We start from the raw sequence: 25309 nt of genomic DNA on the forward strand, positions 1-25309 counted from the left end.
TGGGGGACCAATGGAGACAGTATTTGTAAAATAATATGGGCTAATTTTTACAAGACCCCTCAAACTGTAAACTAAGTATAGAACAGGGATTCTGTGAGAGAGGCAGACAGAGGGCTCCTGTATGCCAACTCCTTATCTCCCTCTCCTTTCAGGTCTTGGGATGCTGGCAAGTGTCTATACTGATGACTATGAGAGAGGGCGTGCCATGGGAATTGCCTTGGGGGGTCTGGCTTTGGGAGTGCTGGGTAAGTGGCACCTGGTCTCAGATCTAGGTTCAAAGGGTAAGATACTGCATACTCTTCGAAGATGCTCCATGAGCAAGTGTTCCTAAGGGTCATGGAAGATAGGATTTTCTTTCTTTTTATATCCAATCGTGTTTTGAGTCCTGAAGTTTTCCCGAGGAAAGGCAAAATCCCCTTCCTGTTAAGAAGCTTAATAGTCCATGATATCCTGGAAATGGAAGAAACCTAATCTATGCCAGTGAGCAAATATCCCCCATGTTAGCAGCTACTGCCTCACCAGTGCTTTCAAAATGAGAGGAGATCTTTGTTGGATTTTGTGCAAAATACATTGCAGACATAATCTCTTTTAATCCTCACACCATTGCCAAGAGGTAATAATTGTCTCCACTACAGAAATGAGGAATAAAAAAATGTTAAATAGCCATCCGAGTTTATATAGATAGAAAATGCCAGAGCCAGGATATAGACTCAAATCCCAAACTCTAAACCATAATGCATTTTCTTTGAGGTTCATTCCTCATATAGATTGATTGACTATTCCAAGTCACATATTTTATGGAACACTTACTATATGCCAAGGTCAATGCTAGGATACAGGGAATTTAGGTAAGGAGCCCCAAAAATGGTTCCTTCCCTAGAGGAGCTCACAAGCTAGTTGAAGAGAAAACACCAAAGGTCTCTTCCTGGTACATATCCACCCTCCTCCTCCAAAACAATGAGAGAAGAGGGAACAAAAATCCTGTTCTCTGTTAACATCCATTTTCCCAAACATTCAAGCTGAAACTTTGGTACATCCTGGTCTCCTTTATCACTTCTCACTCACAAATGGATAAGCCCATTAATATTCTCTACAGCCACTTCCTCAAGGTCGGTTCCTCATCACATCTCAGTTGGAACCAGCCTACTACCTGATTTCTTGTACCTTCCCTCCTTCTGCAAAGATGCCACCAGAAGAAACTTTCTTTGCCCAGAGATGGTGGTATTTCTCCTCTGCTAAAACACGTTTCTTCACTGTCCACAAGACCAAGTAGATGCTTTATCTGGATATATAGGGCCCTTGATTGTTCGGCCTTGACATTCCCCACCTCTACTTTTCCTCTCCCAAATACTCATATTCTAGTGACTGCACACTGAATATTGATATTCTTCTATTTGTTATCCAACCACACTCTTTTAAATTTTTTTAATTTAAATTCAATTTAATTAACATATAGTGTATTATTAGTTTCAGAGGTAGAATTCAGTGATTCATCAGTTGCATGTAAGCACCTGGTGCTCATTATGTCTAGTGCCTTCCTTAATACCCTTCACCCACCCCACCTCCCCTACAGCAATCCTCAGTTTGTTCCCTATAGCTAAGAGTCTTTAATGGTTTGCCTCCCTCTCTGTTTTCCTCTTAATTTATTTTTCCCTTCCCTTCCTCCATGTTTATTTGTTTTGTTACTTAAATTCCACATATGAGTGAAATCACGTGGTATTTGTTTTTCTTTGGCTGACTTATTTCACTTAGCATAATACCCTCTAGTTCCATCCATGTCATTGCAAATGGTAAGTTTTCATTTTATAATGCCTATTATTCCATCATATATACTACATTTTCTTTATCGATGCATCTGTTGGACATTTGGGCTCTTTCCATATTTTGGCTTTTGGGAGATTGCTGCTATAAACATTGAGGTGCATGTGCTCCTTTGAATCACTATGTTTGTATCCTTGGATACATACCTAGTAGTACAATTGCTGGGTTGTAGGGTAGCTGTGTTTTCAGCTTTCTGAGGAACCTCTATACTGCAACCACTTTCTTTTATGATACCTCAATGCTCTTCACTTATGCTTCTTCCTCATCTATATTACCCACTTGACAAAGCCCTGTGTTCACCTGGACTCAATGAATCGTGTTTGCACAGCACCATATAGATTGAACCTTTACTGTTGAACTCTACCCTTCACCATGTTCTAATTATTTGGGTTCCCCTTCCCCACCCACCACTACATTTTCTCTAGTAGAAAGTGAGCTCCTGAGAGCCAGGTTTTCTTCATTTCTGAGTCCCCAGAACCTAACATGGAAGTTCATTGAGTAAATGTGGACAAGTCACACCAACTAGGAATTTGTTCTTTCTTCTGAAATCTGTGCCTGCTTTGCCTTTCCAGTGGGAGCTCCTTTTGGAAGTGTGATGTATTCGTTTGTTGGGCAGTCTTCACCCTTCCTCATATTGGCCTTCCTGGCACTACTGGATGGAGGTAAGTCACTATAAGAGGTCACCAGACAGATGATAGCTTAAGTCAGATTGGGAATGCACTATGCTCTGATGTCAGTTTTGACATGCTTTAAAGATCAAGGACTGCCCTATTTTAGGAAACAAGGAAGAAACTCAGGGAGTTAGATCTGTGCATGATAGAGTGATATCAATGTGGCTGTTATTAAAGCCTTCAACTAATCAGTGGACAAAATAAACTGTTTCTTTCTCTCCCACTTTCTTTCTTAGCACTCCAGCTGTGTATCCTACAGCCTTCCAAATTCTCTCCTGAGGTAAGTTGACACTAAGCTCCATTGCCAAAGGATATAGAGAATGAAAATTTACAAAGACCCCCTCTAGATAATCCCTGTCAAATCAAAAGAAGAAAGATGAAGAGGAGTGGAGTCGAAGAAAGTGAGAACTATACTTGGGTAGTGTCATATTTAGTGTAGCATCATATTTAGGGTAGCATTGGAGATGGTGGTGGGGGCAGTCTGGTCTGATATTGGACAAAGATGGAGGAAGGGCCTTATGAGGGATCAAGGAAATATTACAAAATTTATATATATATATTTTAAATATTTTAAATATATTTAAAATATTTATTTTATTTAAATATAAATTTAATTATAATATAATTTAATTTAAATATATATATATATATATATATTATATATATATATATATATATATATATACTCAGAACCAAAAGACAATGACATTGGGACTTGTATGTTCATAGTTACAATACCTCAGAGCTAGAAAAGATCTTAGAGGCTGTTTAGATAATCTCTCCCCAAAGAGCATCTTTATAGACTATCATTATATCATGGTTAAATATCAGAGTTGGTATTTATCTGACTCCAAGCCACAGATGTCTCTGGGAAATCCATATCAAACCACAAAGAATGAAAGATAAGGAAGTACAGAAAGTATGAGGAAGTTTGAATTAAAAACCTTGATTTTATAGCCAAGACAGACAAAAGTGTGAGTAACCTAGAAACCCACTATTTTCAATTGGGATCTGAGAGGGTCAGTCTTGTGGGACTGAGCCCTTTACCTGTGGGGTCTGTACTAACCCTAAGAAGTCAGTACAGAACTGAATTATATTATAAGACACCCAGCCAGTACCTTTAGAGAACTGAAAAATTGTTTGGTGGGAAAGCCCTCACATATGGTACCAAAAGTGTTGTAAGAGGAGAAATTATTTTCCTTTAATATCTTTCTGTATGGTTTTGACTTAGATGATAATATTCTACATATAAAAAAATTTAATTATTATTTTTCTGCCTGTAGGAAATACCACTGTACGTATGCCATATTTTATTTAATCCCCTATGTTTGAACATTTAGGTAATTGCCAGTATTTTATAAAGAATGCTACAATTAATAACCTTGTGCATATGCATTTTTATAAAATTGGAAGTAATCTATAGAATAAATTCCTATAAGTGAAATTGTTAGGCTAAAGGCCTTATTGGACTTCTTTATGTATATTTTGTGATTTATATCTGTATCTTTATTTTGAATTATATATTTAGTTTTAGTATCTCTGAATATTTTATTGTACCCCTGTTAAGTATGCAGGGAGGGTTATTATATCAAAACTATTAAATTATTATCAGATAGAATGTATCTTAGATTGGGCACAGTGCTCAGGAAGTTTGTTAGAGGGAGAAGTTTCAGCTACTGAGGCAGGAAATACAGTGGAAAAGAAGGAGCCATTTAAGACTGACTTTGAGAATGGGTAGGAGCTGGACATGAATAGAGAAAGAAGGTAGTTTAGGCAAAAACAAAAACAAAACAAAACAAAAAACAAAACAAAAAAAACCCATGAACATAGTTTAGGCAAAAATAACCTACTGGAATGCATGGGAGGAAAGTGGAGTGATTTGAGTTTAATTGAAATAAAGATTTTCTGAGAAAAAGGGGAAATTAGAACTGATCATTTAGGCTTGCATTTTAATCTGTATTTTCAAACACCTTCAGCTTGACTTTACAATGTGGCTCAAAATGGTCAGGATGAAGCCTCCAGAATGCTTGAAGATCTTTCTAAGTTATCACCTCTGGGCTCACCTTTGGGATTCAGTACTCTACCTGTGGGCAAACATTAACACCAGCAAGATCTCGTGGTGAGGCCCAAGACCAGGAGTCCAGACACCCATTGCCCACTGCTGGCCTTGCTGACAATCCACTTTCATCTAGCTGATGATCATTTGAAAGCAAGAATTGTGTCTGGAACATGTTGTCTTACTCTTTGTGACTACCACTGTGTTTGCCTTGCACACAGGAGGTATACTGCCAGCTGACTCTGTGACATTGGGGAAGTCACATTATCTCCTTTGATTTGGGTGTCTGGTCTCTTCATTAAAGGAGCTGACATAGATGATTTCTAAGGTCCTAGCTGCATATTCTCAGATCCTATGACAATAGGAGAGGTGTACACTGTAAAAATGGAAGTTTTTTGTTGTCCATGTTCTCAGAGTGCCAGGGGGACTCCTCTCCTTACACTTCTCAAAGACCCTTATATCCTGGTGGCTGCAGGTAAGCTGAAAATGCCTCTCTTTGCAATGGGAGGGTCTGGGCTTCTGGGTAGCCCTGGTGTTTACAGAACTGTCTCTCCAGGCTCCCTCTGCTTTGCTAACATGGGAGTGGCCATGATGGAGCCCACACTGCCCATCTGGATGATGCAGACCATGTGCTCACCCGAGTGGCAGTTAGGTAAGTGACCTTGTTCCTCAACTTGGGCTTAGGCAGAGGTAGGTGTGTGCCATGTGCCTTTTTTCAGGTAATTGAGATGCACTATCAGGCCCAGGTCTTCAGAGTCACAGAGGCACAATGTGCTTCCTTTGCAGAGTTATCTTCTCTGTCCATATCTGTAAATCAAATCTGAGTGGGCAGGCAGCACCTCCAAGAAGCAGCCCAAGAAAGGCAAGATGGGAGGGGTTGAGAGGGGCTATTGAGTGACAACATACCTAGCTATGTGGAAGAATGGTCAATGATTTTTAGTCAAAAATCTGCGTTTTCATTTCAGTTCCATTGATTAGCTATGTAAACTTGTGCAAACCACATCAATTTTCTGGGCACCAACTCTCATTTCTGAAATGGGCATTAGAATACTGTCTAGTTCAAAGGGTCATTTGAGAAATAAATGGCATAATATGTGGAAATGTTCTGTACCTGCAGAATATTAATACGTACCATTACCATCCACACTTTTCTCTCTTCAACTCCCCTTCCCCTATATTAGCTTTTGCTGTCCTTTTACCTCTAATAAGGTGTTTATGGAGGCTTCCAGCTGGAAGATCTTCCTCTTCTTCATGGGGAAATGTCCCTGTGATTCATCTGAGTTTAGAGAGGAGGTTCTGGCCCTTCCCAGGAAGCCCGGGGACAGGGAATATAGAAGGCTATGTGTCATTCAGTCCCTGTGGGGAAGAATCTTATGGGGCCAGAGGGGAAGTTGATAAGGACCTGATATAGCTCAGCATGCAACGAAAAGCACTAAATCTAATTTTTGTAGGGGACTATTCTAAGCAGGACTCTAAGCTGCTCTCTTCAAATTGGATTTTTCTGGGCTGCAAATGCCTCGGACCATGACAATTAATTGAGTTAGTTGGTGCTCTGCCCCACAGCTATGATAGCTCAGGCTCCTGGTGCAGGTGGGCAAACACAGCTCAGAGCAGCTTCTCCCCAGCTCTTCTTCACCATATAGGAGAGAATATTAAAAGCAAACCAGCCTTCAGTAACTGGTGAATTGTTGACTTTGAGTTTTTATAATTATCATAACAATTCCTAGTAGGCAACACTATTTCCTCTACACACAGAAAGGCATTGAGAGGCTAGTAAAACGCAGTGAAACTCACTGGGCTGATTCTATACAGCCCTTTATGCAGGTGAGGCTGCAGTTGAAAGCTCTCAGGAGAGAAAGTCAGAATACTGAGAGAGCTTTGTCTCCCACACTCCTTTACAGCTTTCCTCAATGCTATCTGTATCTCTAAGTCTGGCTTCAAAAGCTCTCACAACACCTGGAGAGCGTTAAAACTCTGAGTGTTGGGCCCCACCCAGAAATTCAACAGAATCAAATTTGCATTCTCTTAAGTTTCCTGGTGATGCTGATACAGTATCAGGGATCACACTGAAAAATATTGCCCTAAACGCAGACAACCTGTCAAAGTTGTTTGGAGGAGACAGCACTTTTGAGAGTGATTGGTCTTCTGTGACTGAGTACTCCCTAAGTGACCCATTTTGTGCCCAGTACTCTCCCTGTGGGGAGAAAACAGGCTGACCTGGGTTTGACTCCTGACCACTTACTAGTTGTGACCTTGGATGAGTTATTTAACCTCTTCAAACACCACCTTTTTTCATTTGAGGAAATGGAGACGCTTTCAGAGTTGTTTTCAGATTTAAATACATCTATGTATTCTAAAGGGATTAACACAGGGGCACCTAGTGGCTCAGTTAGTTGAGCATCCAACTCTTGATTTCAGCTCAGGCCATGATGTCAGGGTCTTGAAATCAAGCCTTGTGTGGGGCTCTGTGTTCAGCATGGAGTTTCTTTGCACGTCTCCCTCTTTGCCTCCCCCCACCTCTCTCTCCTCTCACAAATAAATAAATAAAATCCTTAAAAATAAATAGGTAAAGGGATTAGCATAATTGGTTGGAATACAGGATAGATATACTGTGTAAATAAAAATAACTATTTTCATCATTAATTTTGTTGAAATTATTTTGACAGTCACAGCTATGTGTAATTCCCTGCTCCTTGGAAGATATGCTGTGAAAAAATATATGTTTGTCTATAAACATATAGTTTGCAGAAAATGCTACTGAAAATGCAAGCTATACCCAGTCTTAAAGAGCAAGTCACATTGGTTGAGGAAATTTCATTTAGGAAATTCCATATCATTTAAAACAACAGTAAGAAGATATATCTAGGAGGATATTAAGCTTCCTAGAGGTGCCTATCTCCAGATCTCCGGTAAACAGTGGAATAGTTATGGTTCTAAATTTTTAAAAGCAATTAAGGATAAACAAATGGATATGGTTGGAAACATTGTAGCCCTGTGCAAATAGACAAATACACTAAGATATGCTTCACTTCCACCCCATGAAAGAGAATATTAAAATCAAACAAGCTATCAACCAGTAATTGGTGAATTGTTGACTTTAGGTTTAATTGTAATCATCATGACAGTTTCGATTAGGCACCACTGTTTCCTGTACGTACAGAAAGACATAGAGAGGCTGGTGAGACCTGAAAAACTCTCACTGCTCGTTTTGTGCAGTACCTTATGCCAGAGACATCTGTGCTGTCATGCTCTGGTGTGGATAGTGGAAACATATGAAGTTGGAAGGTGAAGGCCTGGGTTCAAGTCATGACACTGTTACTACCTGGTTAGGACAATAACAGTTAAGGCTGATGCACAGAGGGCACTTATTCTGTGCCAGACACTGTGAAAAATGGTTGGCACACAGTATCTCATTCAAGGCTCACAAGCAGCCTATCTGGTAGGAATTATTATTGTCCCCATATTTCTTAAATTTCTTAATCTGATCCAATTTCCTATCTCCCCCTCCAAAAATTCCTGAAGCCTGTAGAACCTCCTGTCATTGACAAGTGTCCCATGTCTTCAAACTCTTCTCTAAACATTTCCATCATCTTCTTGCCCTGAGAGCTGAATGTTTCCTGAAAGCACTGTTTCCCAGCTGTCTTGATGGAAATGCATGTTCCTCTAGACTTCACTCACCTTTGTTACTTCTGAATCATTTCTTCTTCTTCTTCCTTTTTAAGATTTTATTTGTTTACTTGAGAGAGAGAGAGAGAGAGAGAGCACGAACAGTAGGAGGGGCAGAGGGAGAGGGAAAAGCAGACTCCCCTCTGAGCAAGGGACCCTGACTAGAGGCTCGATCCAAGGATGCTGGGATCATGACTTAAGCCAAAGACAGACACTTAACTGACAGCCACTCAGGCATTCTAGAATTATTCCTTCTTTATTCTCCTTCAAATACCCCAACTCCCTTGAAGGTCATGTCATTATATTATACCCCCCTCCACCTCTCTTCACTGCAATCACCTATTGACCCCTTAGGTATCCCTTTTCATTCATTAAAATTGTCAGTACCTGGCTCATATTCTTTTTTCCTTTATTCCTTCTATCATTTTTTTTTTTAAGATTTCATTTGTTTATTTGACACAAAGAGACACGGTGAGAGAGGGAAAATAAGTAGGGGGAGTGGGAGAGGGAGAAGCAGGCTTCCCACTGAGCAAGGTCCCCTGATGAGGGGCTTGATCTCAGGACCCTAAGGGAGATGCTTAACGACTGAGTCACCCAGGCTCCCACCTTTCACAATTATTTTTTTTTTAAATTTATTTATTTATTTTATTTTATTTTATTTTTTTTAAGATTTTATTTATTTATTTGAGAGAGAGAGTGTGAGAGAGAGCATGAGCGAGGAGAAGGTCAGAGAGCGAAGCAGACTCCCCATGGAGCTGGGAGCCTGATGTGGGACTCGATCCCGGGACTCCAGGATCACGCCCTGAGCCGGAGGCAGTCGTCCAACCAACTGCGCCACCCAGGCGTCCCTTAAATTTATTTATTTTCAGCATAACAGTATTCATTATTTTTGCACCACACCCAGTGCTCCATGCAATCCATGCCCTCTATAATACCCACCACCTGGTACCCTAACCTCCCAACCCCTGCCATTTCAAACCCCTCAGATTGTTTTTCAGAATCCATAGTCTCTCACGATTCACCTCCCCTTCCAATTTCCCCCAAGTCCCTTCTCCTCTCTAACTCCCCATGTCCTCCATGCTATTTGTTATGCTCCACAAATAAGTGAAACCATATGACAATTGACTCTCTCTGTTTGACTTATTTCACTCAGCATAATCTCTTCCAGTCCTGTCCATGTTGCTACAAAAGTTGGGTATCCATCCTTTCTGATGGAGGCATAATACTCCATAGTGTATATGGACCACATCTTCCTTATCCATTCGTCTGTTGAAGGGCATCTTGCTTCTTTCCATAGTTTGGCAACCATGGCCATTGCTGCTATAAACATTGGGGTACAGATGGCCCTTCTTTTCACGACATCTGTATCTTTGGGGTAAATACCCAGGAGTGCAATTGCAGGGTCATAGGGAAGCTCTATTTTTAATTTCTTGAGGAATCTCCACACTGTTCTCCAAAGAGGCTGCACCAACTTGCATTCTCACCAACTGTGGAAGAGGTTTCCCCTTTCTCCACATCCCCTCCAACACATGTTGTTTCCTGTCTTGTTAATTTTGGCCATTCTAACTGGTGTAAGGTGATATCTCAATGTGGTTTTAATTTGAATCTCCCTGAGGGCTAGTGATGATGAACATTTTTTCACGTGTCTAATAGCCATTTATATGTCTTGATTGGAGAAGTGTCTGTTCATATCTTCTGCCCATTTTTTTGATATGATTGTCTGTTTTGTGTGTGTTGAGTTTGAGGAGTTCATTATAGATCCTGGATATCAACCTTTTGTCTGTACTGTCATTTGCAAATATCTTCTCCCATTTCGTGGGTTGCCTCTTTGTTTTTTTGACTGTTTCCTTTTCTGTGCAGAAGCTTTTGATTTTGATGAAGTCCCAAAAGTTTATTTTCCCTTTTGTTTCTTTTTTTTTTTTAAGATTTTATTTATTTATTTGACAGACAGAGATCACAAGTAGGTAGAGAGACAGGCAGAGAGAGAGAGGAAGCAGGCTCCCCTCTGAGCAGAGAGCCCGATGCAGGGCTGGATCCAAGGACCCTGGGATCATGACCCAAGCAGAAGGCAAAGGCTTAACCCACTGAGCCACCCAGGCACCCCACCTTTCACAATTCTTGATGGCTTCAATATCCAGGTGGATAATTCTACCAACATCTTGGCCTATTCTTTTTTTTTAAATTTTTTAATTTTTTTTATTTTTTATAAACATATATATATATTAATTTATTTATTTTCAGAAAAACATTATTCATTATTTTTTTTCTTTTTTTTCCAATTTATTTATTTTCAGAAAAACAGTATTCATTATTTTTTCACCACACCCAGTGCTCCATGCAAGCTGTGCCCTCTATAATACCCACCACCTGGTACCCCAACCTCCCACCCCCCGCCACTTCAAACCCCTCAGATTGTTTTTCAGAGTCCATAGTCTCTCATGGTTCACCTCCCCTTCCAATTTACCCAAATTCCCTTCTCCTCTCTAACGCCCCTTGTCCTCCATGCTATTTGTTATGCTCCACAAATAAGTGAAACCATATGACAATTGACTCTCTCTGCTTGACTTATTTCACTCAGCATAATCTCTTCCAGTCCCATCCATGTTGCTACAAAAGTTGGGTATTCATCCTTTCTGATGGAGGCATAATACTCCATAGTGTATATGGACCACATCTTCCTTATCCATTCATCCGTTGAAGGGCATCTTGGTTCTTCCCATAGTTTTTGGCCTATTCTTTAATCTACTTTCTTGAAATAATCTTTTGCAATGATCTTTTTCTCCTTTTCACCTTAACCAATCAAACCTTTTTGACCTTGACATTAATTTTATCATCTCTGAAATTTAATTTCAGATAATTCAGTCCAATTATCAATTCACATATTCCCTACTCAGTTATTCTAATATCCCATATCAACAAATTTTGGCCACATGGGGATCACCAATCCATTGGCCTCAAGTCATTTTCTATTTTCTATCACTTCTCATGTCCTCAATTTTTATTTATTCAGCTTGAATTCCATCATGATGTTACTCCTTTTAAAGTATTAGTTCCTTTGCCCTGCTTTCCCTCTCGGATTGTCAGCTGACACAGCATTGATTCTGGTTAAGTTAATCTGTTTTCCTACTCCTTGTCTATGCATGAGTGGCACCCTGGGGCTGTGGGAAAACACACAGCAAGGCTGTTGGTCTCACCTTACATTTATGGCTAAAGAAATAAAGTAGGTTTTCACATTGCCCAACAATCTTTCTCTAGGTCCCCAGTTATGTCTTCCTTCCCACTTTCTGAAATGACTGTTTTATACTTATCCATTCAAACCTCTTCCACACCCTCATCCTTTTGTCATTCTTAGCTCCTAGTCCTTGAGAAATCAGAAGCAATGAGATGAGAACTCACATGTTCCTATCACTAAGTATACTAATTTTCCTGCATTTGTATGCATATTCACCACCTTCTTTTTGTGGTTGAAGCATCCTAACTCCTTCAGAGGCCAAACTACTACCACCACCACAACCACCACCACCACCACCACCACCATTAGTTCTCCTCCTTTTATTCTCCCTCCTCCTCTTCCCCCTCCTCCTCCACCACTTATTTCTCTTGTTGTTGCCCTCCTCCTCCCCCTCCCTCTCCCCCTTCTTCTCTGACTTCTTCTTCATCTTCATCTTTATCTTCTTTTTCTTCTCCTCCTCCTTCTCTTCCTCCTCCTCCTTCTTTATTCCATCCCCTGTAAACTATTTCATTGGCTTCTTCTTATCACACTTGTTATCTCTTCTCTGATAACTTTTTTTTATTTGATTTCTTTTCAGTGTAACAGAATTCATTGTTTATGCACCACGCCCAGGGCTCCATGCAATATGTGCCCTCCATAATACCCACCACCAGGCTCCCCCACCTTCCCATTCCCCGCCCTCAGAATGTTTTTCAGAGTCAGTAGTGTCTCATAATTCATTTCCCCTCCAATTTCCCCCAACTCCTTTCTCCTCTCCATCTCCCCATGTCCTCCCTGTTATTTCTTATGCTCCACAAATAAGTGAAACTATATGATAATTGACTCTCTCTGCTTGACTTATCCCTTAAGTCATAATAATAATAATAATAATAATCCCTTCCAGTCCCATCCATGTTGCTACAAAAGTTGGGTATTCATCCTTTCTGATGGAGGCATAATACTCCATAGTGTATATGGATCACATCTTTCTTATCCATTCATCCATTGAAGGGTATCTTGGTTCTTCCCACAGTTTGGTGACTGTGGCTTTTGCTGTAATGAACATTGGGGTACAGATGGCCCTTCTTTTCACTACATCTGTATCTTTGGGGTAAATACCCAGTACTGCGATTCCCTACTAACTTTTAAATGTAAGAGTCCCTGAAAGCTCAGACCTTGGATCTCTATTCTTCTCTATCTAATGGTTTAGAGGTTATCCCAGTCTTTCCTATGGTCTTAAGAACCACGTATAAATGATCGTTTTGAACTTGAATAAGTGAATAAATGAATATTTATATCTGTGCTTAGGCTCTGTCCTTGGAAATCTAATCTTGTACACCAATGCCTTGCATCTCCAGTTGTATATTTAATATGCATTCAAACCTTGTTTCCCCAGGCTCTTCCTCCATCTCTAGTTACCCAACTAAGTAAGACAAAATGAATGATTTTTGATTTCTCTCTTTCTCTCACTCCAACTATGGCCACACCCAACTCAACAGAAAGTTCCACTGACTCTACCACCATAATAATATTTTGGTCACTTCTTTCCATCATGACATCCAAGCTGAAACATTGTCACTTTCCTCCTGGGTTCTGCAAATAGTTTTCTGGATTTTACTCTTGCCCTGTGAACCCATTCTTCTAACCACAACCAAAAGACTTGAGAAAATGTAAATTAAAATATGTCATTCCCTTCCAAAGTTTCCCATTGCGCTTGGAATAAATTCCAAATTCTAGGCCTACATTTTCTATTACTCTTCCCTTGGCTCATTGTGCTTCAGCCACATAGACCTCCTTTCTATTCCTAAAAGAGACAAATAGTTTCTTCAACATCTTTGTATTTGCATGAGATGTTTTTATTTGTTACTTGTTTGTTCTGCTTGAAATACTCTGTTTAGGTCATTCAGATTTCAGTTTAAATGTCATCTCCTCAAAAAGGTCTTACCAGCCCCCAAACTGAAGTTAACTCTATTCCTGGTCACACTTCCATGCCATATTAGATGTTTTTCATACAACTTATTATTTTTCAAAATTATCTTTTCTTTCATTTGTTTACTTGTTTATTGTCTGGCTCCCTCCCTTGAAATGTAAATGCCCTAAAAGCTAAGATTTTTTTCTAGATTATTTACACCATCTTATTTATCCCATCATATTCTAATCTTAGAACACCAGACACATAGTAAAAGCTCATTAAAAGTACTGAATGAATGAATGAATAAGACTCAGGGAGGGTAAAGTGCTCAAAGTCTCATAGATTCGAAGTAGCCAAGCCACAGTTTCAACTCAGAACTGTATAACTTCAAAGACCATGCTCTAGAGCACATGACTCTACCATTGGAGAAAGAAATGTGACCAGTGCTTCAGTTTACAAAATACTTTTAAATATGCTATCCAATTTGCTCCTCAGTGTAAATTGTTATGATAGAATCATAGCTTTGTTTTTGCCAGATGTGGATGGTAAAGCTCTGAAATACTTAGTAACTTTTCCAAGATTACCACTAGAGCAATTGAAAGAAAGGTGGATAGCAAGGCAGGAATTTCACTTCCCAGGTAATATGTATTTCTTTTTCTAAGGCTGATGATATTCCTATGTTGATAATCAGAAGGATTTTTACATATGAATTTCTCATTAGGGCTATTCTTTAGGAAGTCTATGTGGGGGAGCTGGAAGGACATTGTATTAAAGCTAAACAAAGTCTGGCTCTTGAGGAAAGTAGAAGTATAGAACCTCATGTCAACTGTTCTGGGTTGGCATAGGGATCTCCAACACACAAAACAAAGTAGTTTGTAATCCTTGAAGGTAACAGAGAAACTTCACTATCTTGTAAATATAGTATTTTGTAGTAAATTGGGCTTATCCTCATCTTAGAATTGTGTCTTTCTATAGGTCTTGCTTTCTTGCCTGCCAGTGTGTCCTACCTCATTGGCACCAACCTCTTTGGTGTATTGGCCAACAAGATGGGTCGGTATGTAACCTGGAAATATGTGGAGAGTATAATAGGAATGTAAGATGGGAGAGATTATTGAGGTTGTCCCTGCACCTAGGATAATGAACAGCTTCTCTAAGGTTGGAAGTTTAGGACAAGCATGCATGGATAAAAGCCACTTACAGAGAGGATAGGAGTAGATAGGTGGTGAAGGGGATATGGATAAAGGATGGCCCTGGGTTGGTTGTGAATATATGATGGATAACCTTTACTTACCAGATGTTTGCTGTCTAGCTTAAGAGCTAAAATAACCCCACAGAGAACAGCTATGAAAAAGCTCATTACTTTGGGGGCAGTGTTTTGAAACTGTGTTCCCTGGAGCCCTAGAGAGTTCTAAAGAGGTACCTCAGAGAACACCAAATGGAAAGGGTTTGAGGCTAAAAAGTAAGTCTGGATTTTGTTCTACCACAGTGAGAACAGCTTAAATTTTATCTTTGAAGCTCAGCATATAGATTTTTAAGACAAGCTTAAAAAGCCCTGCTATAGGAAATCAGAAAAGGAAAGAAGTTTGGTATTTTTTGTGCATTTTGTGATGGGCTTTGAAGACCAGATAAAATACGAGTAAGTGAGAGGTACTCTGAATTGGGAAAGAGCATGAATTAAGTTTGAGGGTTACTTTCAAGGGGCAAGTATCTTCTGAGTAAACTGATTCCTCTGCTAGCGGAAGAAAGAATATGTCCCATTGAACCTCCTCTGCTTCTACTATGGAAAAAGATATGGAACCAGGAAAGGGGGAGGTCAGGGAAAGGGTTCACCTGGTTACAAATGGGCCATGTAGAGAAGTCTTCATTTTACCACATCCTAAGGGGTTGATGGAATTAGGAGTGCAGGACTGGCTGGTGTAGTGGAGATAAGATGACAGGTGGAAGGGATTTCTCCCTTTAGCATAGTTTGTGATGGCTCTTTTCTTCCAGGTGGCTGTGCTCCCTGATTGGGATGATTGTAGTAGGCACCAGCTTGCTTTGTGTAAGTATGATGAAGTCTAGGAAAGAGAGAGAGAGAGAGACCCCCAGACATTTAAAGATAATTTTCCTTTGAAATGAACAGAGGGTTAGCTTGTCAATGACTGTTGGAAAGACTGTTTATGTATGGGTAAGAATTTAGCTCTGGGAGAAATGCCACTAGTCATCCCATTAAAGGAGGTGGAGAAGGAGGGAAAAAGGGCAGTGGAGCAGCTGTAGCTGGAGGTCTGAGTCCCTATGTATGGACACATAAAACAATTCATGTTGATACCTATTTCTGGAGCCATTAAAGTGGTTCATTTTATGATTTAATTTACTTATCTCAACCTAACAAGACCTCATAAGCCACCAGGGGAACAATCACATGAGTTGCAGTCTCTAGTGCCAGAATGTTTGGTAGAAAAAGAAAAAAAAAAAAGAGCTTTCCTATTTTCAAGAGCCCCTTCAAGCTCTCTAAGCCCTCATTTTCTACTCCTCATAATAGGGATCATACATATACTTTCTTCCTAGAGCTGTAAAGCACTGAGTACAGTGTTCAAGAAAGCCTGGAGGTCTTGATCAGGAGCATGTGTTCCACATCATTCCCAGCTTTGCTACTTTCTGCTTGTGTGATTTTGAGCTAGATATGTCACCTCTTTTTGTTTAGTTTCTTCATCAGTGTAGAAAGGGATATGTTAGCCTCTCTTAGGACTGTCCATATAAACTACACCACATTGGGCCCACAGTAAATCTTAATGCAAGCTATTGATAAACTATAATTACCTTTTGAGGATAATCCCTAAAGTTGTTATTAGCCACTAACATCTAGAGGGTATGTTAAACCTCTGAGAGGTAAATATGTTGGGGTAGCAGGTTCAGGTGACAAGTGTTCAGTGAGAGACCTAAGGAAGCAGTGAAAGAGGAAAGGAAGTCTTTCGGTGGAGGATGGGAAGGCAAAAGAATGAGTTTCATAAGTTTACTGATGCAACACCCCAAAACATGCCACCCGTCCCTCTAGACTATGGGTAACTAGTTTTTGGTATGTTTCCTTTCTCTTCTTGCCCCAGTAGCTACCAAATTAGGATTTAATTAATACCTTTGAATGTTGCTAATAGAAAAGAGAGGAAACTCCATTCAGTGAAGAGTGAGGACAGAAGTGTATGTCTGGGAGGGTGGTGAAAGCAAGCTGAGGAAGGATTCTTGCAATAGAAGAGGTCCATTATTATGTAAAATGGAATAAAATCTGAGATTTAGACTTAATCTTGCCACTTACTATCTTTTTAACTTTGGATAGGGCATTTAACCCAAATAATACCAATCTAGCTTTCATATCTTTAAAATAAAAGTAAAGATTCTTCTTCATAAAGAGAAGTGATAATCCAGACAACTCATATTTGATAGATAGCATCTGGTTAATAAATGCATATCATGTGAAAACCCTTTGTTTTGTGGTGACTGCTTGGACTCCTGATAAATCCTTCCTCCTTCCTTGCTGCAGGTTCCTCTGGCTCACAATATTTTTGGTCTCATTGGCCCCAATGCAGGGCTTGGCTTTTCCATAGGTAAGAGTACTCTCAAAGGAGCCAAAGGCCCCTGAATTTTGGCTTTGGGCCAGATCAGAGGAGGTATATGGAAAGGGAGAAGAAGCAGGAGGGTGGCTAGCAAAGTTGTGGGCTCCTAACTCCTACCAGGGATAGGTGTTAGTGCTGAGAGGGAGGATAGCAGGCAAATGGAATAGACTAAAGGGAGGAGAAAGGGACGAATGGATAAGGAAGATGTGGTCCATATACACTATGGAGTATTATGCCTCCATCAGAAAGGACGAATACCCAACTTTTGTAGCAACATGGACAGGACTGGAAGAGATTATGCTGAGTGAAATAAGTCAAGCAGAGAGTTATATGGTTTCACTTATTTGTGGAGCATAACAAATAGCATGGAGGACATGGGGAGTTAGAGAGTAGAAGGGAATTGGGGGAAATTGGAAGGGGAGGTGAACCATGAGAGACTATGGACTCTGAAAAACAATCTGAGGGTTTTGAAGGGGCAGGGTGTGGGAGGTTGGGGTGCCAGGTGGTGGGTATTATAGAGGGCACAGATTGCATGGAGCACTGGGTGTGGTGCAAAAATAATGAATACTGTTATGCTGAAAATAAAAAATAAATTAAAAAAAAAGAAAGAATGGTGCCACAAAAAAGGGAGGGTACTGTGGGTAGAGCTGACAGTGTCCTGTTTCCTTTGGCCACAGGCATGGTTGATTCCTCTATGATGCCCATCATGGGACACTTGGTGGACCTGCGTCACACCTCGGTGTATGGGAGTGTCTATGCCATAGCTGATGTGGCTTTCTGTATGGGATTTGCCATAGGTATGTTGGCAGGAGAGAGGGGAGCACACAGGACTTGGTGTCCCATTTTCTCTTATCTACTGTTTACCAGCTGAGAGTAAAGCCAGAGGGCTGATTCTCCTAGGGTTCTGGAGATATTTGACTTTGGGACATCCTCTGGGTCACCCATTGCTCCTTGCCTAGTGTTTTCTGTGTGATCAGGGGCCAATAAACACTTGTGAATTTGCTTTACTCCTCACAGGCCCATCCACTGGGGGTGCCATTGTGCATGCCATTGGCTTCCCGTGGCTTATGGTCATTATTGGGGTCATCAACATCATCTATGCTCCTCTCTGCTACTACCTGAGAAGCCCCCCAGCCAAGGAGGAAAATCTTGTAAGACACTCTGACTGTTGCTAAAAGAATAATAATTTTTTAAAAAATTTTTATTCTGTTATGTTAGTCACCATAAAATACATCTTTAGTTTTTGATGCAGTGTTCCAAGATTCATTGTTTATATAGACTGTAGACTCTCAGAAATGAATAATAATCTTCTGGTTGTTTTTTTTTAATATTTTATTTATTTATTTGACAGACAGAGATCACAAGTAGGCAGAGAGGCAGGCAGACAGAGAGAGAGGAGGAAGCAGGTTCCCAGCTGAGCAGAGAGCCCGATGCGGGGCTCGATCCCAGGACTCTGGGATCATGACCTGATCTGAAGGCAGAGGCTTTAACCCACTGAGCCACCCAGGCGCCCCTCTTCTGGTTGTTTTTGATCTCCCTTTCTCTCATTGTTTTTCATCGTATACTGTTTCCTCCATCTTTGGAAGTCTTTTTTGCTTTGTCATATTTTCTGATCCCATTTTCACCTTTATTTTTCTTTTGTGCTCTTCCTTATTTTCCCTTGTTTACTAACCACTTCCCCTCTTATACTGGGTGGTTAAGAAGGGCCCTAAGTGGGAGGCCTGGGTGGCTCAGTGGGTTGAGCCGCTGCCTTCGGCTCAGGTCATGATCTCAGTGTCCTGGGATCGAGTCCCGCATCGGGCTCTCTGCTCAGCAGGGAGCCTGCTTCCTCCTCTCTCTCTGCCTGCCTCTCTGCCTACTTGTGACCTCTCTGTCAAATAAATAAAATCTTAAAAAAAAAAAAAAAGAAAGGCCCTAAGTAAAGAACAAAACTGAGAATGCTATAAAGAGTTGGGACCAGGGTCCATCAAAGGCATCCCATACTTCAGTTACCAGCAAAATGTGAGTTAACACATTATCTCCTCAAGGTGGTCAAAATTCCAATGGGATCATTCATTCATGTCTGCCATTGTTCTTACCAGGTCATGATTTAAAGTACAAAGCCACAGGGAAGAAAGCCATAACTTTTGATTTTAGTTAATAAGGTACTTTATTTTATTGCAGCATGAGGACCCTAAAGGTTTAGGTGGCTCAATGATGGATGTGGGGACTGGTCACAGGGATGAAAGAAGACAGGGAGGTTAGATAGGGGATAGTACTGGTTTCAGCTGGCTCCCTACTGTAGCTTGTACTATCACTATTAGATTTCAATCAAAAACATGACAGATATTTGTCTTGAAGAGGGTGGCTACACTGAGGTGCCTTGGGTGGCCTTGTGCTTGTAAATGAAGCAGAAGAAGAGTAATATGCTTGTTTCTTGAATATTTCCTGAGCAACACTAGACTTGGATGAGCTAGTGAGGGAAGGGAAGAGGGAGATTGATAAAAGATGTGCAGTAATTTCTCCTCCTGTGTCTTGATTCAGGCAATTCTCAGCCAGGACTGTGCCATGGAGACTTGGATATGTGCAACTCAGAAGCCCACAAGGGAATTTCCTCTGGGCGAGGACAGCGATGAGGAGGCTGGCAGTGAAGAGTAGTAGGAGAAGGTGGTCTCTGAACCTTGTCACATGCGGATACATCAGCCTTGGACTTCGGTGACCAAAGTGACCACCTCCTTTTCTGATCACCAGATCACCATGGGCTGCTCAATAGACTTCATTTCTCTTTCCCCTTGGCATCTCCTTTCCTCCCCTCCCTATGGGTTCTCTTCTTACCTGTGTAACCCATAGTTCTTCCTCTAAGCTTTGTGGCTTCAGGTGCCCAATTTTTATGGGAGAACATAGTGACGCTTTTTCCTAGGCTATTGTGAGGCTGATTAAACTTGAGCTGGTGCATTCTGCAAGGAGTGACTTATTCCACGGGAACAGCAATGACCACAGCATGCCCTTGAAACCAGTAGGGTGACTGACAAACCTCATTTCATCTGTTATATGATTTTCTTTGACATTCCCAGCAAACCATAAAACTTTTGTCTTCTGTTCCTCCATGTGGTCCTTCCTGAGTTTTCTCCATTAAGTGGGGAATGTGTCCTCAATGTTATACTGCTGCCATATTGCCAATTTAAATTGTTTGCCTGGTTTTTAGAACCTGAGTGGTTCTTCTGTGGCTAAACCTATAGCTGTTAAAGTGATTTTGTCCTCAGCGAATGGAGAGCTGGATTTACACCTTTCCTAAATCTCTTTGACTGTTAGAAATAACAACAGGAGGACAGAAAAAAAAAAAATATCTCCAAGATTTTATTGGAGGAAGTAAAAAGAAACTGCCCTGAAATCTCTTTCCATAGTGGGTTTCCTAATACAAGGATTATAATGAGGAATTGTTCTCACTTCTTTTTTTTTAACATCTTAATTTAATTTTATTTTTTTCAATGTTCCAAGATCCATTATTTATGCACCACCCATGCAATATGTGCCCTCTTTAATACCCGCCACAATGTTCACCCATCCTCCCCCACCCTCCCTTCCAAAACCCTCAGTTTCTTTCTCAGAATCTATAGTCTCTCATGGTTCATCTCCCTCTCCAATTTATCCCAATTCATTTTTTCTTTATGTCTCCAAAAATCCTCCATGTTATTCTTTATGCTCCACAAGTAAGTGAAACCATATAATAATTGACTCTCTCTGCTTGATTTATTTCACTTAGCTTAATCTCCTCCAGTCTGGTCCATATTGATACAAAAGTTGGATATTCATTTTTTCTAATGGCTGTGTAATATTCCATTGTATATATGGACCACATCTTCTTTATTCATTCATCTGTTGAAGGGCATCTCAGCTCTTTCCAAGGTTTGGTGATTGTGGCCATTGCTGCTATGAATATTGGGGTACAGGCCCTTCTTTTCATTACATTGGTATCTTTGGGGTAAATACCCAGTAGTGCAATTGCAGGGTCATAGGGAAGCTCTAATTTTACTTTTTTGAGGAACCGCCACATTGTTTTCCAAAATGGGTGCAACAACTTGCATTCCCACCAACAGTGTAAGAGGGTTCCCCTTTCTCCACATCCTCTTCAACACATGTTGATTACTGTCCTGTTGATTTTGGTCATTCTAACTGGTTTAAGGTGGTATCTCGATGTAGATTTGATTTTAATTTCCCTTATGGCTAGTGATGATGAACATTTTTTCATGTGTCACTTGGCCATTTGTATGTCTTTTTTGGAGAAGTGTCTGTTCATGTCTTCTGCCCATTTTTTGACATGATTACCTGGTTTTTGCATGTTGAGTTTACGGTGTTCTTTATAGATCTTGGATATCAACCCTTTGTAGTGTCAATGACTTCTTATTTATTTATTTATTTAAATTTCTTTTTAGTGTACCAGAATTAATTGTTTATGCACCACACCCAGTACTCCATGCACTACGTGCCCTGCATAATACCCATGACCAGGCTGACCCAACTTCCCATCCCCACCCCTTCAAAACCCTCATATTGTATTTCAGTTTTTTTTTAAAGATTTTATTTATTTATTTGAGAGAGAGAGACAGTGAGAGAGAGCATGAGCGAGGAGAAGGTCAGAGAGCGAAACAGACTCCCCATGGAGCTGGGAGCCTGATGCGGGACTCGATCCCGGGACTCCAGGATCACGCCCTGAGCCGGAGGCAGTCGTCCAACCAACTGCGCCACCCAGGCGTCCCTGTATTTCAGTTTTTAATCCCCCTTTATCTTAGGAAAGTTAAGTCCTATAACAAAGATATCAAGATACATCCAGAAAGAATCAAAAAACCTTCCTCGCCCACATGGATAATTTATAACCACTCTCCCATCTTTTTCTCCCACAGTGTCTCTGTGTCTTTGTTTTTGTCTTAGTAGTATATAAGTCTTATACTTGGGGTTCTTTTTGATGAGGTTCTTATTTATTTATTTATTTTTCTCTTGTCATCTACTTTTGTTGGTCTTTCTATTTGTCTGTTTTTGTTTGTATACTTCAAAAATCTTACCTTGGGTCTCATTTGGGCCAAGCCTTCTCTTTTATCTTTTTTTTTCCTGTCTCTCTCTCTCTCTTTTTTCCTTTCTTTGGGTGGGGACTCTTGATTGCTCAAAAACGTTCCAAGGTGCACCTTACCTGCACCATGGTTGACACATTCAGCTACACATCCACTCAGCCATCTCTCACCAAAATGACTAGGAGGAGGAATGCCCAACAGAAGAAAAATTCAGAGACTGGGACTTCTGTATCAGAGCTACTAGATATGGACATTATGGATATCTGACATTATGTCAGAAAGGGAATTCAAGCTAATAATTATCCAGGCAATAGCTAGGTTGGAGAAAGCCCTTGATGACAAAATGAAATTGAATAGGGAAGAAGTGAAAGCTACCAGGGATTATGTTCACAGTGTTCTCAATGAGTTCCAATCTAATCTAAATTCTCTAACAGCTAGGGTAAATGAGGCAGAAGTTAGAATTAGTGATCTAGAGGACAAGCAGATAGAGAAAAAGGATCAGGAGGAAGCCTGGAACAAATATCTTAGAAGCTACAAAAACAGAATTAGGGAAATAAATGATGCCATGAAACATTTCAATGTCAGAATTATTGGAATTTCCGATGGGGAGGAGAAAGAAAGAAGACTAGAAGATATAGTTGGTTGAACAAATTCTCTATGAAAATTTCCCAATCTCATGATAGAACCAGAGTTCATGTACTATAGGCAGAATGGTCTCCCCCTAGGATTATAGAATCTAGAAAGACCTCAAGACCCCTGATAGTGAAAATGATTATTCGTAATTGTAGAGGAGCTCTTGAAAGCAGCTAAGCCAAAGAAATTCCTTACATACAGAGGAAAGCCCTTCAAATAACAGTGCTGTCCACAGAAACCTGACAAGCCAGAAAGGGCTGGCAAGATATATTCAGGGCACTAAATGGAAAGAACATGCAGCCAAGAATAATTTATCCAGCAAGACTGACATTCAAAATGGATGGAGAGATAATGAGCTTCCAAGACTGGCAAGGTTTAAAAGAGTATGTGACCACCAAGCCGACACTGCAGGAAATATTAAGGGGAGTTCTATAAAAGAGGAAAAATCCTAAAAATATCATTGAACAGAAATATATGGAGACAATCTACAGAAACATAGACTTCAAAGGTAACACATGTCAATAAAAACGTATCTCTCAATAATCATTCTCAATGTGAATGGCCTAAATGCATCCAAACAGGGTTCCAGTTTGGATAAAATGATGGGGCCCATCCATATGTTGTCTACAAGAGACTGATTTCAAATCTAAGGATACACCCAGACTGAAAGTAAAGGAATGGAGAAGCATCTTTCATGCCAATGGGCCACAAAAGAAGGCTGGAGTAGTCCTTCTAATATCAGATAAATTAGATTTTAAACTAAAGACTGTAGTCAGAGATAGAGAAGGGCACTATATCATTCTTAAGGAGACTACCCACCAAGAGGATCTAACAATTGTAAATATTTATGTCGCCGGTATGGGAGCAGCCAATTACATAAGAAAACTGTTAATCAAGGGGCGCCTGGGTGGCTTTGTGGGTCAAAGTCTCTGTCTTCAGCTCAGGTCATGATTCCAGGGCCCTGGGATCAAGGTCCTGAAAAAAAAAAAAAGAATGCTTGGGTCAACCAGGAGATCAAAGAAGACTTTTTATTTTTAATTTTTTAAATTTATTTTTTATTTTCAGTATAACAGTATTCATTATTTTTGCATCACACTCAGTACTCCATGCAATCTGTGCCCTCTATAATACCCACCACCTGGTACCCCGACCTCTCACACCCCGCCCCTTCAAAACCCTCAGATTGTTTTTCAGAGTCCATAGTCTCTCATGGTTCACCTCCACTTCCTATTTCCCCCAACTCCCTTCTCCTCTCTAACTCCCGTGTTCTCCATGCTATTTGTTATGCTCCACAAATAAGTGAAACCATATGATAATTGACTCTCTCTGCTTGACTTATTTCACTCAGCATACTCTCTTCCAGTCCTGTCCATGTTGCTACAAAAGTTGGGTATTCGTTCTTTCTGATGGAGGCATAATACTCCATAGTGTATATGGACCACATCTTCCTTATCCATTCATCCATTGAAGGGCATCTTGGTTCTTTCCACAGTTTGGCGACTGTGGCCATTGCTGCTATAAACATTGGGGCAGAGATGGCCCTTCTTTTCACTCCATCTGTATCTTTGGGGTAAATACCCAGGAGTGCAATGGCAGGGTCATAGGGAAGTTCTATTTTTAATTTCTTGAGGAATCTCCACACTGTTTTCCAAAGAGGCTGCACCAACTTGCATTCCCACCAACAGTGGAAGAGGGTTCCCCTTTCTCCACATCCCCTCCAACACATGTTGTTTCCTGTCTTGCTAATTTTGGCCATTCTAACTGGTGTAAGGTGATATCTCAATGTGGTTTTAATTTGAATCTCCCTGATGGCGAGTGATGATGAACATTTTTTCATGTGTCTGATAACCATTTGTATGTCTTTATTGGAGAAGTGTCTGTCCATATCTTCTGCCCATTTTTTGATATGATTGTCTGTTTTGTGTGTGTTGAGCAATCTGTACTTTTAATGCTATTCCAATCAAAATTCCACTGGTATTCTTCAAAGAGCTGGAGCAAATAATCCAAAAATTTGTATGGAATCAGAAGAGACCCCGAATCCCTAAGGAAATGTTGAAAAACAAATATAAAACAAGGGGCATCATGTTACCTGATTTCAAGCTTTACTACAAAGCTGTGATCACCAAGACAGCATGGTACTGGCACAAAAACAAACACATAGACCAGTGGAACAGAGTAGAGAGCCCAGATATGGACCCTCAACTCTATGGTCAAATAATCTTCGACAAAACAGGAAAAAATATACAGTGGAAAAAAGACAGTCTCTTCAATAAATGGTGCAGGGAAAACTGGACAGCTATATGTAGAAGAATGAAACTCAACCATTCTCTTACACCATACACAAAGATAAACTCAAAATGGATAAAAGACCTCAACGTGAGACAGGAATCCATCAGAATCCTAGAGGAGAACATAGGCAGTAATCTCTTCTATATCAGCAACTTCTTTCAAGATATGTCTCCAAAGGCAAAGGAAACAAAAGCGAAGATGAACTTTTGGGACTTCATCAAAATCAAAATCTTCTGCACAGCCAAGGAAGCACTCAAGAGAATGAAGAGGCAACCCACGGAATGGGAGAAGATATTTGCAAATGACAGTACAGACAAAAGGTTGATATCCAGGATCTATAATGAACTCCTCAAACTCAACACACACAAAACAGACAATCATATCAAAAAATGGGCATGTGCTTTTGGGTAAATTGGAA

The 25309-nt window shown here is 40.3% G+C and overlaps 1 protein-coding gene across 1 annotated transcript in view; it reads left to right on the forward strand.

The window, feature by feature from the left end:
- The window catches only part of SLC18A1 (solute carrier family 18 member A1), a 33438-nt gene extending 13577 nt beyond the window's left edge, over positions 1–19861 (forward strand). Inside the window, exons 6-16 of the mRNA XM_044268163.1 lie at positions 153–245; positions 2394–2483; positions 2729–2772; positions 4963–5023; positions 5105–5200; positions 14313–14391; positions 15327–15378; positions 16852–16915; positions 17602–17721; positions 17942–18075; positions 19448–19861. Coding sequence (XP_044124098.1) covers positions 153–245; positions 2394–2483; positions 2729–2772; positions 4963–5023; positions 5105–5200; positions 14313–14391; positions 15327–15378; positions 16852–16915; positions 17602–17721; positions 17942–18075; positions 19448–19561 — 947 coding nt within the window. The 3' untranslated portion in view covers positions 19562–19861. The remainder of the gene's footprint in view (positions 1–152; positions 246–2393; positions 2484–2728; positions 2773–4962; positions 5024–5104; positions 5201–14312; positions 14392–15326; positions 15379–16851; positions 16916–17601; positions 17722–17941; positions 18076–19447) is intronic.
- The last annotated feature ends 5448 nt before the right edge of the window (positions 19862–25309 follow it).

Source organism: Neovison vison, chromosome 11 (assembly GCF_020171115.1).
Source record: "Neovison vison isolate M4711 chromosome 11, ASM_NN_V1, whole genome shotgun sequence".
Lineage (NCBI taxonomy): Eukaryota > Metazoa > Chordata > Mammalia > Carnivora > Mustelidae > Neogale > Neogale vison.